The sequence below is a fragment of the Halichoeres trimaculatus genome, unplaced genomic scaffold (genome assembly GCF_033239565.1).
Source record: "Halichoeres trimaculatus isolate MK-OKI-2021-1 unplaced genomic scaffold, fHalTri1.1 fHalTri1_scaffold_5, whole genome shotgun sequence".
Classification (NCBI taxonomy): domain Eukaryota; kingdom Metazoa; phylum Chordata; class Actinopteri; order Labriformes; family Labridae; genus Halichoeres; species Halichoeres trimaculatus.
Window position 1 is genome coordinate 34,791,122 of NW_027437183.1, and position 14,428 is coordinate 34,805,549.

At 41.3% G+C, this 14,428-nt stretch overlaps 1 protein-coding gene across 5 annotated transcripts; it reads left to right on the top strand.

Annotated features, from left to right (window-relative positions):
* Window positions 1-458: 458 nt before the first annotated feature.
* On the top strand, window positions 459-13,786 carry lhx2b (LIM homeobox 2b). 5 transcript variants are annotated; one of them, XM_074670279.1, is made up of 5 exons: window positions 459-1,084; window positions 2,988-3,190; window positions 4,100-4,470; window positions 6,965-7,173; window positions 13,118-13,786. In XM_074670279.1, the coding sequence occupies exons 2-5, from the start codon at window positions 2,991-2,993 to the stop codon at window positions 13,406-13,408; spliced, it is 1,071 nt and encodes a 356-aa protein (XP_074526380.1). In that variant the 5' UTR covers window positions 459-1,084; window positions 2,988-2,990; the 3' UTR covers window positions 13,409-13,786. The 5 variants fall into 5 exon arrangements, with proteins under 5 accessions (XP_074526380.1, XP_074526378.1, XP_074526376.1 ...); XM_074670277.1 differs by having other exon boundaries at window positions 459-1,592; window positions 4,103-4,470; window positions 13,118-13,785; XM_074670275.1 differs by having other exon boundaries at window positions 460-1,592; window positions 13,118-13,785.
* Window positions 13,787-14,428: the final 642 nt, after the last annotated feature.

Sequence of the window (14,428 nt, forward strand, 5' to 3'; positions counted from 1 at the left end):
ATAGAAATAAATAAATAAATAAATAAATAAAATGAAATAAGATTTCTGTAAAATAGATTTCTGCAAATTAAAATCTGTCTGGATTTTCCTCCTCTGTCTGCTCTGGGAGATTTCTTGCACTTTCGTCCTGAGCACAGCCTCTCGGTGCCATGGAGAGGAGAGGCTGTGAGCAGCAACAGTGCGCGACTGCTGTGTGGAACCCTCTCTGCGCGTCACTGGAGTAAAGGTCCCAGCAGACCTGTTCAGCGCGCACAGAGAAGCAGACACCTCTGAAGGCTGACACTCTCCCCTCCTCTTCCTTTACATCAAATATTCCAAACTGCTGCTCCGCTCACACAGATAACGGGGGTCGGTGTCCGGTGGTCCGTGCGTAACGGATGCAGAGGGGGGCTGCTTCTCTCTCAGACCGGTCGGTAAAAGTAGCCAAACAGTTCGGTTACGGCGGAACAGCCAATGAACATAAATGGTGCGTCGTGACGCAACAGGGCCCCGTTGATAAGGAGCGGAGAGTCCAACCGGGACTTGAGAAGGAGGAACGGCGGTTTTGGAGGGCCAGCAAACATTCGCCTATCATCAGTCAACGCACAGCCAACTCCTCCTCTTCTGCTGTTACGCACATGCATGCAGCCTCCTGGCATAAGACAAAACATTAACCAAACAGACTACTGTCAAGGAAAAGTGCCTCACCGGGCGGCCGCAAGGATTTTATGAAGAAAAGGCTGCTGTTTGTATTTTTCTTTTTCGTTTTTCTACTTTTATCCGAAGAGAAAAAAGTAGCTTGAGCCGCAGAAAGCCGCTGCTGTAAGCATCAACTTGGACCGAGGAACCTGGAGGAGGGAGGAAGCCTCTCTCACGGGCTCCCTGTCAGCTACACTGGACATGTCGTTTCGCTTCTTATCGCCTGTGTGATGCAGAGAAAGGCTGGTGTCCTGCTTTGACTGTGACACTTCTTCAGAGTTACTCATTGTTCTAGGAGAAAAGGGAGAATTTAGCCAATGCCTCGCAGACTGACGAATCCCTGAAATATTACTTTCGGCGAGGAGGAGGCATCGGTGCTACACATGCAGCGGGGCTACCATAGTTGGTATGTTTGCTCAGCCTTCATGGAGAGGAAAAAATAGAAATATCAATTGATAATAAGTGAGAAATATTATCACACCTGAGAGAAAATAGCTTTCAGTAAAAGAGGAGCGAGATCTTTATGAATTAATCATAGCTTATTAATAATGAGAGCTGCACAGATTCGGATGACGGTTTCCATTGGCAGATGAGACGTAGTGTGGAGAACACGTGTCCAATTTTTCCCCTCATATTTTTTCTTCCCTGATCTGGATTTCTCGCTTGTCACGGCAAGAAAGGAAAACGTAAAAAAAGCGAGATTTTTGAGTGGCATCATTGCGCAGCCTCTGATGGACATCTTGGCTTGTAGATCCGAAGAGAACAGTTATAATATCCTCCCCTCTGCGGCGACGATGCTCTTCCATGGCCTCCCTGGAGGCGACGTGCACGGTGTGGTGGAAGAAATGGACCGGAGAGGAAAGAGCGAGTCAGCAGCCATCAGCTCAGCCATCGATATGGGGGAATCAGAGACGGTAGGAGAGACTCACTCGGCCCTGTCGGCTTGTTAGCGCAGGCAGCATGGCAGCCTGGAAGCATGTGACAGTGGCTGCACTCTCACAGCTCCTCCGAGCTCTTTGATTTAGCTCCTTCACTCACAAAGGCACACTGACTGAAAACTGTCCAGCAAATGTAGCAGCTCATGAGTGTTGTGTTTAAAGGCCGCTAAACTTCCTCAAACAGGCCCTGACGGTGCTCACCTCAAACTTATCTGAGCTCCAATCAGAGCTGGGAAAAAGTAGCTTGAAGAAAAACACTCTGACTTAGTTTGATCCAAAAATTACTCACACACATTTTCAAATGTTAGTTTTTACTGGAGCTCAAACACACGTCTAATTATAGAGAAAGCAGAGCATTTGAATGATGCACGAATTAAATGACACAGACGTTTACACTGGTTAATAACAAGCACCAGGAACTATAAAATCTGATTCCTTTTTTTTTCTTTCATAAAAAAGTCAGTTCAGTATTTTTTCCTCATTATTTCAGACTTTTACAAATAATACAATGAAATAAAATAAAAAAGAATTGATCAATACACACCAAGAGGCTAGTTCTAGAAATAAAAACAAGAAATGAGGAAAAAAATAAATTATGAATAAGCTGATAATTTCATCCACATCCAGTGTAAATAATACGTGCATGCGTACGTGCACACGTAGCAGTTTAAAGGCCTACAAAATAACATTTAACGCCTGGTTCACACACCTACATTTATAATAACATTTCAGATGAACGTATTTCTCTATAACATGTTTATATGCAGCATAATGACGTGAAAACAGTGATGAAAACATGAACACACAACGTGTTTAAGCCTCTAAACCACTTCTTTAAATCAGTATTATATTTATTTTAATTATGGCGCAGATGAGATGATATTCAGAATGTTATTTACGTTCTTTGTGTTCCTTTTCTCCTCGATTTAGAATAGCTTAATCTGATAAAATAATCCTTATGACAGCAGAGACAGTGGTGTAATATGTTTTTTGTTTTTATTCGGTCATGTGTGTGAAAAACTTTGCACCTTTCTTTCGTCCTGAATCGATTTTTAATCAGTGTTTGTGTTTTATCAGCTTAGTCACGATTCTCAGGGACATTTCTGTGCTGTTAAATAGAAGATTATGTTTATGATGTTTCTATAAAACTCTCACAGATGACAGCCCGCTGTGTGAGGCTGAATTTGGTTTTATTATTCTGAAACAGATCGCAGACTCGCTCTGTAGCTTTCCAGGATTTTTCAGTCTTCTGTGTTTTTTTTTCATCGTTATTATTCGTCTCCCTTTGTTTGAAGAGAAGCCCTCAGCTCTTATTCCTGTCCTCGTAACGCCACGTCCTGACTCCGTGTCCTCTCCGTGTTTGACCCACAGTCCATGCCGTGTATGACCAACGAGCGCGTGGCTCTGTGCGCGGGCTGCGGGAGGAAGATCGCGGACCGGTACTACCTGCTGGCCGTGGACAAACAGTGGCACATGCGCTGCCTCAAGTGCTGCGAGTGCAAACTCAACCTGGAGTCTGAGCTCACCTGCTTCAGCAAGGACGGCAGCATCTACTGCAAAGAGGACTACTACAGGTAGGAGGGCGCACAGGGCCTCGGGCTCACTCAGTCCGGTTTAAATCCACTGCATTCAAAATATTTCTCTGACAAAAAAAAAAAAAAAAAAAAATCATCACGGACCAACAAATGTGCATCAAATTGATTTTATTTCATCTATTTTTCTTTTTAAAAAATAGCATCAGACAGCATGTAACACTGTTTCATTTGGAGTTTTTAAATTCTGCAGAATAACCTTTAACACACTGTGGTGTTAAAGCTGCTGCCCTGATAAAATATCTTTAAAATCACAGATGTGACATTTTGCACAGATGACAACATTTTGAAACCGCTATCGATATTTTTACAGTTTTAAGGCCAAACACGTCCGTTATTTTTACATGTTTCTCTAAAAAACACAACGTAACACACAGAAAATTTTACACACAAAAATAAGATAAACTGTTTAAAAAAAAGATAAAAAGTAAAAACAGGAGGATATTTTTTTTTTTTCTCTGGTGTTAAAATTCTCTCTGAATCCTCATGACGACAGACCTACTTTAAGGTCTAGCAGCTCTCTCGGGGAGCGTGACCCCCCAGCGCCCCCACACCATCCCTGACAGTGGAGCTGCTCCAGGAAACATTTCCTGGATGGTTTATCTTGAATTTGAAATTTAAAATATTAAAACCCTTTATATCGGTTTTGTTTTAACCCCCCAGCTTTAAACCTAATATTCATAATTTATCAGGTATGAGTCTGGATGAAGCTGATCTTTAAATTGTCAGAGTAACATGCACTGTGTTTTTTGTTTTTCTGTGCAAAAGTTTGTATGTTAGCGTAAAAACGCCGCGCAGCCCGCGGGTCGAGCCTGGCTCGCGCTGTCACAGACCCACGGGCCTGTCAGGCTCCGCGTGCAGCCGCTGATGACGTTTCTGTGTTGTCCGCAGAAGATTTTCGGTGCAGAGATGCGCTCGGTGCCACCTGGGGATCTCAGCCTCGGAGATGGTGATGCGGGCCCGGGACCTGGTCTACCACCTCAACTGCTTCACCTGCACCACCTGCAGCAAGATGCTGACCACCGGAGACCACTTCGGCATGAAGGACAGTCTGGTGTACTGTCGGCTGCACTTTGAGACTCTCATCCAGGGAGAATATCAGACACACTTTAACCACGCGGACGTGGTCCCGCACAAAGGCCTGGGCCCGGCCAACACGCTCGGACTATCCTACTTCAACGGCGTGGGCACGGTGCAGAAAGGCCGGCCAAGGAAGAGGAAGAGTCCGGGGCCGGGAGCCGAGCTGGCGGCTTACAATGCGGGTAAGAGGGACTTCTTATAAACCTCAAACCGAGCATGAAAAGTTCTCAGCGAGAGCAGAATGTAGGAAAAGTTGATGCCTTTACACAAAATAAAACAATAATATCCCTGCACGTTTCTAAGATTCATCTTAAAAATACTTTAAAACATATTAGAATTAAATCCACATCGCGCAGGGATTTTAAAGAGAGCAAAAACTTTGGCTCCTGAGTTGTTTTGACGAACCACAGAGTGAATACGAGCTGATTAAGAGCGACAGACTTCATTTGGAGAAAACTTTCCCACTGCCGTTAAACTTTTCCTTTAAGAAGTTTCCTGAGGGGGTTGAAATCACTCTTAATAACAACAGAGCCGACTTATAAACCCGCCACCAACACACACTCGATTCCAAAAGTTTCGTTTTGGAGCTCAGACATTTTTAGCATCGCTGTGATTTTATATCTCAGAGACACTCGACTTATTTAAGGTTATTTGTGATTATTGTGCGTCAGTTTTGGAGCATTTAGCGCGCTTTTTCTCTTCCTAACACCCTCCAGGGGTCTGACTAGTTTACAGGAAAAAATACAAATAATATGATAATGTTGGGACAAATACTGTGCGTATGGAAGAAGTGGTGAAATAACTTTCTAACGCATGTTTGTTCATCCTGGACTCAGGCCTCAGACGTGACTCTGTGCAGTGTTACTTTTGTTGTTCAGATTTAGCAACAAGCTGCAGCAGTTTAACCTCATTAACGAAGTAGATTCAATAATTCATATTTTAATAAATAACCAGGTGCAATCATGACTTTTTTTTTTTTTTTTTTTTTTTTGCTGGATTTTTCTGGAAAGATTTTTTTTCTTCCATGTTCTCTCTGAGGATAAAAAAAAAAAAAAAAAACGTTTTTTTTCTTTCTGTTCTTTTTTTTTTTTTTTTTGATGTTCCGGCTTTTGCTTTCGCCCTTTTCCACTTGTCAGGCTCCATAGACATCTACAGACCCTAACACCCCCACCCCACCTCCCTTCTCCTTCTCTAACCACACACACACACACACACACACACACACACACACACACACACACACACACACACACACACACACACACACACACACACACACACACACACACTCTGCTGGAGACTTTTTGCATTGGGACCGGGGCCAAACGGGGTGTGTACCACAGATCAATGTGATTTGATGAGTTATTCACTGGAAGAGGGAGCAGGGAATACAAGAACTCTCTTTACAGAACAACTCTGCTTCTCTTAGCGCGCTGACTTCAGTTAATTAAGCGTCTGATTGTTGTCATAAAAAGCTACAAAAAGGGGGATGTAAGAATACAGAACAGTCACAGAAAGTACGGTTTTAAATCTTTTTACTTTCATTTCTTTAAAGTCGAAACACTGTTCAGGGGCAGAGAAGCTGCAACAAGTGAAAAAAGCTGCAAACTGTCCCAGGCAAACCTTTCCTCTGACTCTTCTCTCAGAGGATGCATCACTTTTTATTTTTGAGATGTTTAGAGTTTATTCATGATCCAGTGATTTTTCTCTTCTTTAAGAAACATAAACTCACACTGCAGGATTAAAAAACACCATCAGCAAAGGGAGATAAGTTTGATTTTAGAACCAGAGTGCAGTAAGTGAATGTGAAAGTGTGCATTGTGGGTGAAGAAAGGGCAGCTCAGAGTCAGTGACAGAGTGAAGAGGCAGTGCGCCCTCTTCTGTTCCCAGCCTGAAACAACACGAGATTCACCTGAACGTCACATGAGAACATGTGGCGACCCAGAGCAGCCTGCAGCCCTCAGATGTGAGAATAAGACACTGTGTGTGTGAGTGTTTGTGTTTGTGTGTGTGTGACAGCTGAGGAGGAGACGAGCAGGAAAACAGGCTGCTCGCTGTAAAAACGCTGCAGCATATGCTCTGGACAGAAAGCAGCATTTGTTCTGCCTGGTGTGTAGCGGCTAATTAAGTGAAGTGTTATTCTGGTGCTTTTCACTCACTTCATATTCATCATTTGCAGCGTTCAGATATTGAACACGAACTGTTATGCATGCAGCAACACTTTGGATGTTGCCAAGAAATTTGCAGGCTGAGATAAATACATGTGTTTTGTGTGTGTGTTGGTGTGTTTTTGAGTGTGTGTGTTTTTGCTGAAGCCAGGCTAGCACCTCCTCCCCAGGACAGAGAGACATGTAGACAGAGAGGGGACAGAGGCAGGTAGAGGAGGTGCAGAGGGGAGGAGGAGGATCAGCATCTGGAAGAAACAGCTGTCAGGCCTCAGAGTCACCTTTTCACTTTCATTTTTCCTTCTTTTATTCATTCTTTCTGATTGTGTGGGTGATGTTTGTGTTTACTCCTCTCTATCTTAAGCTGTGTCTTTCTCCTTGAATGCTCTGCGATCATGGAGACTCAGAAAGAGGAAAAGAGTTCAGTAAAAGCTGAAAACACTGCTTCATCTTTGTTGGGTGTGAGGGTCAGAGTCTAACCCTGTCTTCTCTCCTCCTCCCGGTCGGCCAGCAGCTCTGAGCTGCAACGAGAACGACGGCGAGTCCATGGACCGGGACTCCCAGTACAGCTCCAGTCAGAAGACCAAGCGCATGCGGACGTCCTTCAAGCACCACCAGCTCAGGACCATGAAGTCTTACTTCGCCATCAACCACAACCCAGACGCCAAGGACCTCAAGCAGCTCGCCCAGAAGACGGGCCTCACCAAGCGGGTCCTACAGGTAACCACAGCGGCCTTTTAGCTCCAGATGACATGCTGAGAAATGGGGTGAAAGAATGTCACTGGTTTCCAGTACAAACCAGACAGAGTCCAAGTATCGATATATGAAGTGAGGTTTTCCTGAAAGACGCCAAATCTGCTGTTTGGGTCTGACGTGAAGCAGTTTTTCCAAAGAGGGAGATTCTTGGAGGGTTTTCAGGAAACAATCAGAGCTAAAGCAGAAAAGATTTAAACTTTTTATTTTCTGTCGTATTGAACAAAAACACAATTCAAATTACACTGCAAAAAACTGAAATCTTATCAAGTGTTTTTGTCTTTTTTAAAGTAAAAATTGTCTTATTGTACTCAATATGAGCCACGTTCAACTTATCAATCCATAAAAATGTCTTGTTTCAAGTTATCAGAGTACAAAAATGAGGTCTGAATCGCTTGCAGTAAAAAAAATCTGCCAATGGAACAAGAAAAAATTGCTTGAAAATTTCCTTGAGACTAAAACAATGTCTTAATACAAGTAACTTTTCTCTTGTTCCATTGGCAGATTTTTTTTACCGGTTACGAACAATTCAGACCTCATTTTTGTCCTTAAATAACTTTAAACAAGACATTTTTCTAGATTGGTCATGAATTTGGCTCATATTGAGTCTAAAAAAGAAATTTTCTACTGAAAAAAAGACAAAAACACTTGACAAGATTTCAGTTTTTGCAGTGTAGGGATAGACCAATTATCCGCTGAGCCGATTATCGGGGCCAATTTGTGGCATTTTGGGGCATATCGGTATTGTCCCTTTTTTTTTTTATTTCGACATCCGATATGAAACCCATTCATTGTGTTGTTTTGGCTCTGATGCTTCTCTGCACAGAATTTCTCCCTGTAGTATGGAAGCCCTAGATGGTCATTTAAAACCAGTAATGTAAAACCAACCAAAAAATTAATTCAACTGCATTACATGACTGTAAAAAGCAGCACAAACTCATTCTGTCCAGTTTTATTACAGTTTCATAGACATTTTTTTAAGTATTTATTTTTTAAGTTTTCATTTAACTTGATAAAACTTGCTGCTGAGCCTGGGAGCTGTTTAAAAAAAACATATGCTTGAAGACATCAAATGAAGTTAGGTTTTTTTACGCCAATGTTTTCACTTTGACTGCAAATGAATATCGGCTTCAAATATGGGTTGTAGGCCTCCCTGCCTACTAATATTTAGTATCGGTATCAGCCCCTATCTCTAATTAAAATGTGAGAAACTGATTTGAAGCTTCATTTTCTTTTTAGAAATGTGTTATTTTTAGTTCCTCTTCAGGAAAAACAATCAGAAAAATCACCACTCATGTTTGTGTAAGTTAAGAAGAAGCCACAAACAGCTGAACGTAACGCGCTTCAGTTAAAGTCTGAAGGATGAGAAACACAAAACTCTGTAGCTACACGCCGAGGAAGAGAAAGCACAGCGGATCGTTTGATTTCCACAAAGACGACAGCAAATTATCTGGGGGACTGAGGAGAAGTAAAGTGAGACAAAAAGGTTGTGAATCAAAATTTTTCTGAGGAGGGGAAAAAAAAAACAGAAAGAGAGAAATCATCCCGCTGCTTTAATTAACGCTCGCAGAAAACAAAGCAGTCGTTTTGCTTTGATGCGCTGGAGTCTTCATGCCTGTTATTCCAGCTGAAGCGCCTGTTTCCCATGGCTCCGTCATGATTCCATCGCTAACACGCTCCAACACTCGGCTCACTCGGCACAGACCGCCGCCTCGCTCCACACGTCTCACATCCTGCTCTTTATTAGTGAGACGAAGAAGAGCAGAGATCAAGTTTGAGAAATTCTAATTCAAGTGTTGGGAGTGGGTGAGCATCAGGGACAGCGAGGAGGGCTCCAGGGTGGGAGGGCAGGGCCTCACTAAACCTGCTTTAAGGTTCTTAGCAGCAAAATGACCAAGAAACCTCTTATTGAGATATGAGACTGAAGACTGAGCATCTCAGCTCGCTCGTCAACCTCATCTCTCCTCATGTATCCTCAGCTCCAGCACAATCATTCCAACAACAGGAGTCTCTCTGTTTTCCTGCAAACAGAAAGAAAATGAGATCCTGCCTTTGACTGTGGAGGAGCACTGAGGCTTTGTGTTTTCACACTACAAAAATCTAATCAAGTGTCTTCATCTTATTTTTAGTAAAAAAATGTCTTTCATACTTGATATAAGCCACATTCAACTGACAAGTTCAGAAACATGTCTTGTTTCAAATTATTCCGAAGAAAAAAATTAGCTCTGATTTGCTCGTATCAAGTGAAAAATATTTATTTTTAATGGAGTAAGAAAAAAATATTTTTTTTAATGCAAGAAAAATGTTCTTACCTCACTGGCATTTTTTTTTCACAAGCAATTCAGACCTCATGTTTGTCTTTAAATAAAAAGAAATGAGATGTTTTTCTTTACTGGTCAAGTGAGTGTGGCTCATATTAAGTCTCAAAAGACACTTTCTACAGAAAATAAGACAAAAACACTTTATTGGATTTCATTTTCTTTACAGTGCAGCTCCTTTTTTTTTTTTTTAATACCAATCTGAGTGTGTGCAAACACAGCTTAAACCGTCACGAAGGGAAAGTGCTGTGTGTCTCTAACCAGCAGCTGGTTAGGGGCAGGGTGTCATGGTCCACACAAGGAAAATGTGAGACATAAGTCTCATTTTAATCTATATTTACATACACTGCAAAAAGTCTGAAATTTAATCAAGAGTTTTTGTCTTATTGTCATTAAAAAAAGTTTTTTTAGACCTAATATGAGCCAGATTCACCTGACCAGTCCAGAAGAGTGTCCTATTTCAAGTTATTCAAAGACACAAGTGAGGTCTGAATCGCTTCTAAAAAGTAAAACAAAAAATCTGCCAGAGGGGTAAGAAAAGGTTTTCTGTAAGAAATTATTCTAGTTTCAAGAAAACTGACGATTACATTTTTCTTACCACATTGGCAGATTTTTTTTTACGTGTCACAAGTAATTCAGATCTCATTTTGTTGTAAATATCTTAATGCCTTTGAATAAGACTTTTTTTTCTGGACTTCCTGGTAATTTTGGCTCATATTAAGTATTATAAGAGTTTTTTTTACAAAAATAATAATAAAAAAAAAACTGTCATATTTGAGTTCTAGTTAAAACACATCATTAGACTTAATATAAGACAAAAACATCTGAGAAGTCCTGGACAATGTCTCATTACAAGATGTTTAAGACAAAAACAAAACAAAACAAAAATCAGTGAATGGGGGTAGTAAACATTAGTTTTATTACAGTGATTTTTTTCTTCACCCATTGAAAGTTTTTTTACTCTTCAGAGGCAGTTCAGGTGTCATTGTTGTCGTTGAATATCTTGATATGAGAAATTTTCTGGCCTTTTCTGGTGAATGTGGCTCACATTGCGTCTACTGAGACAATTCTTACTAGAAAAAAGATGAGAACGCTTTCGTAGAGTTCAGGTTTTTGCAGTGTAAGATACACTCAGGTGTGATTAGCAGGTGCAGCTGATGCTTTCTGTCTTGTCATGTGTGTTTGTGTGTGGGGATCACAGCACAGCAGCTGTTACAAAATGAGTCAGATACTGATAAGAAGTAACAATAGTGTCATTTCTCACATTGACTGGTTTGTGCTGTGAGTGCTGCTCTTCAGATTCTTCTCACTAACGTCCAGATAACCTGAATTCCCTTTGTTTTCTTGTGTCTGTCTGCGGCTAAATGCTCGGTTAGAGTTTGTTCTTTGTGGACGTTGCTGAGATTGGAGAAATATATGGATTAATTTCACTGATTAACCCTTTAAGGTGACACATAGGCTTCAGAAAGCTGCTCATGTCATACCCATGAGCTCAGCTGTAGGGTCAGGGAGACACACATCGTCACAGTGTTGCCTGTAGAAACAGTTTCTGTTTGCTCATGTAACACATCTAATTCTTCCTCTTAATCAGAGGAAGAGGAGGAGGAGGAGGAGGAGGCTCTCAGGTGACTCCACCTACAGCACAATCACAGAGCCACACTCTGAACCCTTGTGTCCCAGCTCCATCACGTCTGTTTTCCCCCTTTGCAGCCTCTAAATACTCCGAGCTGCACAGTTTGACCCACTTTACACACTCAATGTGACGAAACTTACTGTAGGAATGAGAATGTGTGTCTGATTTAATTACCCATAAAGCTTTGCAGTGCTGTAGTTTTTCTGAACACTCAAACAAAAACAAACAAACCTGATGTTTTTGTTTTAATGTGATATCTTCTCAGTGGTTAAAGTGATCAGGGTGTGTTGTATCAGTGTAAAAAGGGTCGCTATAAGTTTCTGCAACAGCGTTATTAAATATGATATCAGTATCATAAATGTTTTTTTTTCCCATAATCCTTTGCTGTTAACAGTAACATACTGTAAAAACCCTTCCCAGTACATTTCTGCTGGTATGAAATATGGCTAAGATTACAGATGAGTTTCCAATTTCAAGGAGGACCTATGAAAGAATATTTCAACATCATTGTAAATGAATAAATAATAATAAGGACTACTTTTTCTAAAACCATGCAAACAGAAATGCAACATTTAGTAGTGTTTTGCTCCGGCTTAAACTACGTATGAGAACAATGCAAAGACCCATCATCAGTTTTCTGTCACATGTAATAAACGGAGACCTCAGGAGAGAACATAATTTCTCCATCAGCCTTATATTTTTTTTATTTTCAGCTGAGATCAGTGTTTCCAACTAGCGGAGGTCCCATGAAAAGCTGAGCTCTCTCATTAACTTTACGTCGACCAAAATTAAAGGCCTTGGTTTTGTGTCGAATATGTATATAGGCAACTTCAGGAAGTTACACGTCCATATATGGGCGTGACAGAGGACTGGAATTCTGACTTAAAAACTGTGAAAGAGTCTGGAAAAGTGTAACTCTCTCATCTTAAAATTACAAACATCAAATGATTCATTTCAAGTGCATACACAGATTTTATTTAACACTCAGAAAACACTTTCTTTTTCAACTTAGCCCCACACCTTTCTGTGATCTGTGTCACTGTAGGAATGTGGGAGTCAATGCACATGTTATGGGGGACTTGTGTCCAAAATTAGACAAACTAATGTATCTTTTTTTAACCAACTTGTTTCTGAACATTGATTCAGAGTTGAGTTTTAACAAACCCGAGGGAAGACTAGTTCTTTTAGGTTTTTCTTTAAAACTTTCAAGTGCTCGAATTAACATTGCTAGGGACGACGTAATAGATACCCACACCCAGGCTCTGGAAAACACTAAAGGTCTTCACATTTTGAAACAATATCTGCAAGCACTAATTGTTGTTGTTTTTTTTTTTTTAGTTTAGTTAGTTTTGTGTATATCTGTGTTAAAGTGTAAAACGTGTCAGGACGTGGGTGAAGTAAGGAAACGTGTCTGTTAGCTTGTGTTGATATGTAATCTAAACCTCACTCTGATAATAAATAAAACATTTGATCACAAAAAATAAAAGCATGCTGCAAATACTGAGGGGATACAAGCAGATGTGATGTTCCTCTGTTACTTTGTTACACTACTTTGTAAATACACTATCAGAGGTGAATTCTTATGAAGGAACACTGATTTACAAAACAGGAGTGTATGAGCAAGTTTAACCCTTTGGTTTAACAACACTACTCTAAGCTCACATCTCCTCCCGCAAAATTACCTGAAGTAACTGAGTTCTGTTGAAACTTTGCTATTAACAAAGTGAAAAAGTATCTTTTTAGTTATGTGTCATGGTTACTCTAGGACCTTCCTCTCTGCAGAAACCCGAATCTGTTTCTGGAAGGAGACGCTGCTGCAGAGCTCACTTTCATTTTTTATCGCTGTAGCTTCATAAATTGTGGAGACTGAAACATCTCCACCTCGACCAAAACCTGAAAATGACCACAGAAGAAGAAGACGCTGTGTCCTGTACTGACTGGATTTGTTTGGTCTCCCCAGGTCTGGTTCCAGAACGCTCGGGCTAAATTCAGGAGGAACCTTCTACGGCAGGAGAGCACGGGGGTGGACAAGGCGTCCGACGGCTCCACACTGCAGGGCGGGACGCCGTCGGGCCCGGCGTCAGAGATCTCCAACGCCTCCATGAGCCCCTCCAGCACCCCCACCACCCTGACGGACTTGACCAACCCCACCATGCCCACCGTCACCTCCGTGCTCACCTCAGTGCCGGGCGGCTTAGACGTCCACGAGTGCCGGAGCCCCTCACAGACCACGCTGACCAGCCTCTTCTGATGGACTCCTCCTCCTCCTCCTCCTCCTCCCTGGAACTTAAACTGAGCACTGCTGACTCCTCCGAACATTAAATGGAATTAAAAAAAAAAAATCTCTGAGCCCGTTAGAGACTATTTGCATAGTGAGGCGGCCCAGCCTTACAGAAGGAACAGTTGTTGTTATTTTGATGTTGTTGTCTTGTCGAGAACTGAGGAGACTTGATTTGCATTTTTCAATGTTTACAGGAAGAGACTGCAGAGGGAAAAAAAGAAAAAAAAACTGCTTAATTTTTGGAAATTTGTTTTTTCCAGCACAGTATTTATGTTGTTGTACAAGAGTCACTGTTAGAAGGATTGTAAAATATTCCTTTTTTGAAAGTCTGAGATTAAACACAGGTTCAAATATCCTCTGACTGCCGCGTGCCTCACACTGCGTCATGTCTCAGCTGCTGACACGGAGCACGCTCAGGTGTGAATGACCCGACCTGGACGAGGAGGCGGAGTTTGTGTGTGTGTGTGCGTGTGTGTGTGTGTGTGTGTGTGTGTGTGTGTGTGTGTGTGTGTGTGTGTGTGTGTGTGTGTGTGTGTGTGTGTGTGTGAGTGTGTGTGTGTGTGTGTGTGTGTGTGTGTGTGTGAGTGTGTTACTGTTATGGTGTGTTCAGGATCTATGAGCTCTTTTTTTAAAAGGAGGAACCAACTTTTTTTTATCTTAGTTAAAATTCTCTTCACTAAAATCAGGTATCAGCATAATCACTCATTCCTCCATGCAGCACAAAAAAAAGAGAAATCAAGAAATATTTTAATGTCACATTTCAAGATATTAAAATTTCAAGATAAATTTCAAGATATGACGCCAGCATTGTTCATTAGGAGTAAGAAAATCTGCCAATGAGGTGGGAATACTTTTCCTTTTTTCTAAAAGTATAAGCACATTTTTTTCTCCCAACGGACGATTGTTTTATTCTTTATAAGAAATTCAAGGGTCCTTTTCCTTCACGATCTTGAAATAAGACGTGTTCTGGATGTGTCAGGTGAATGTGGT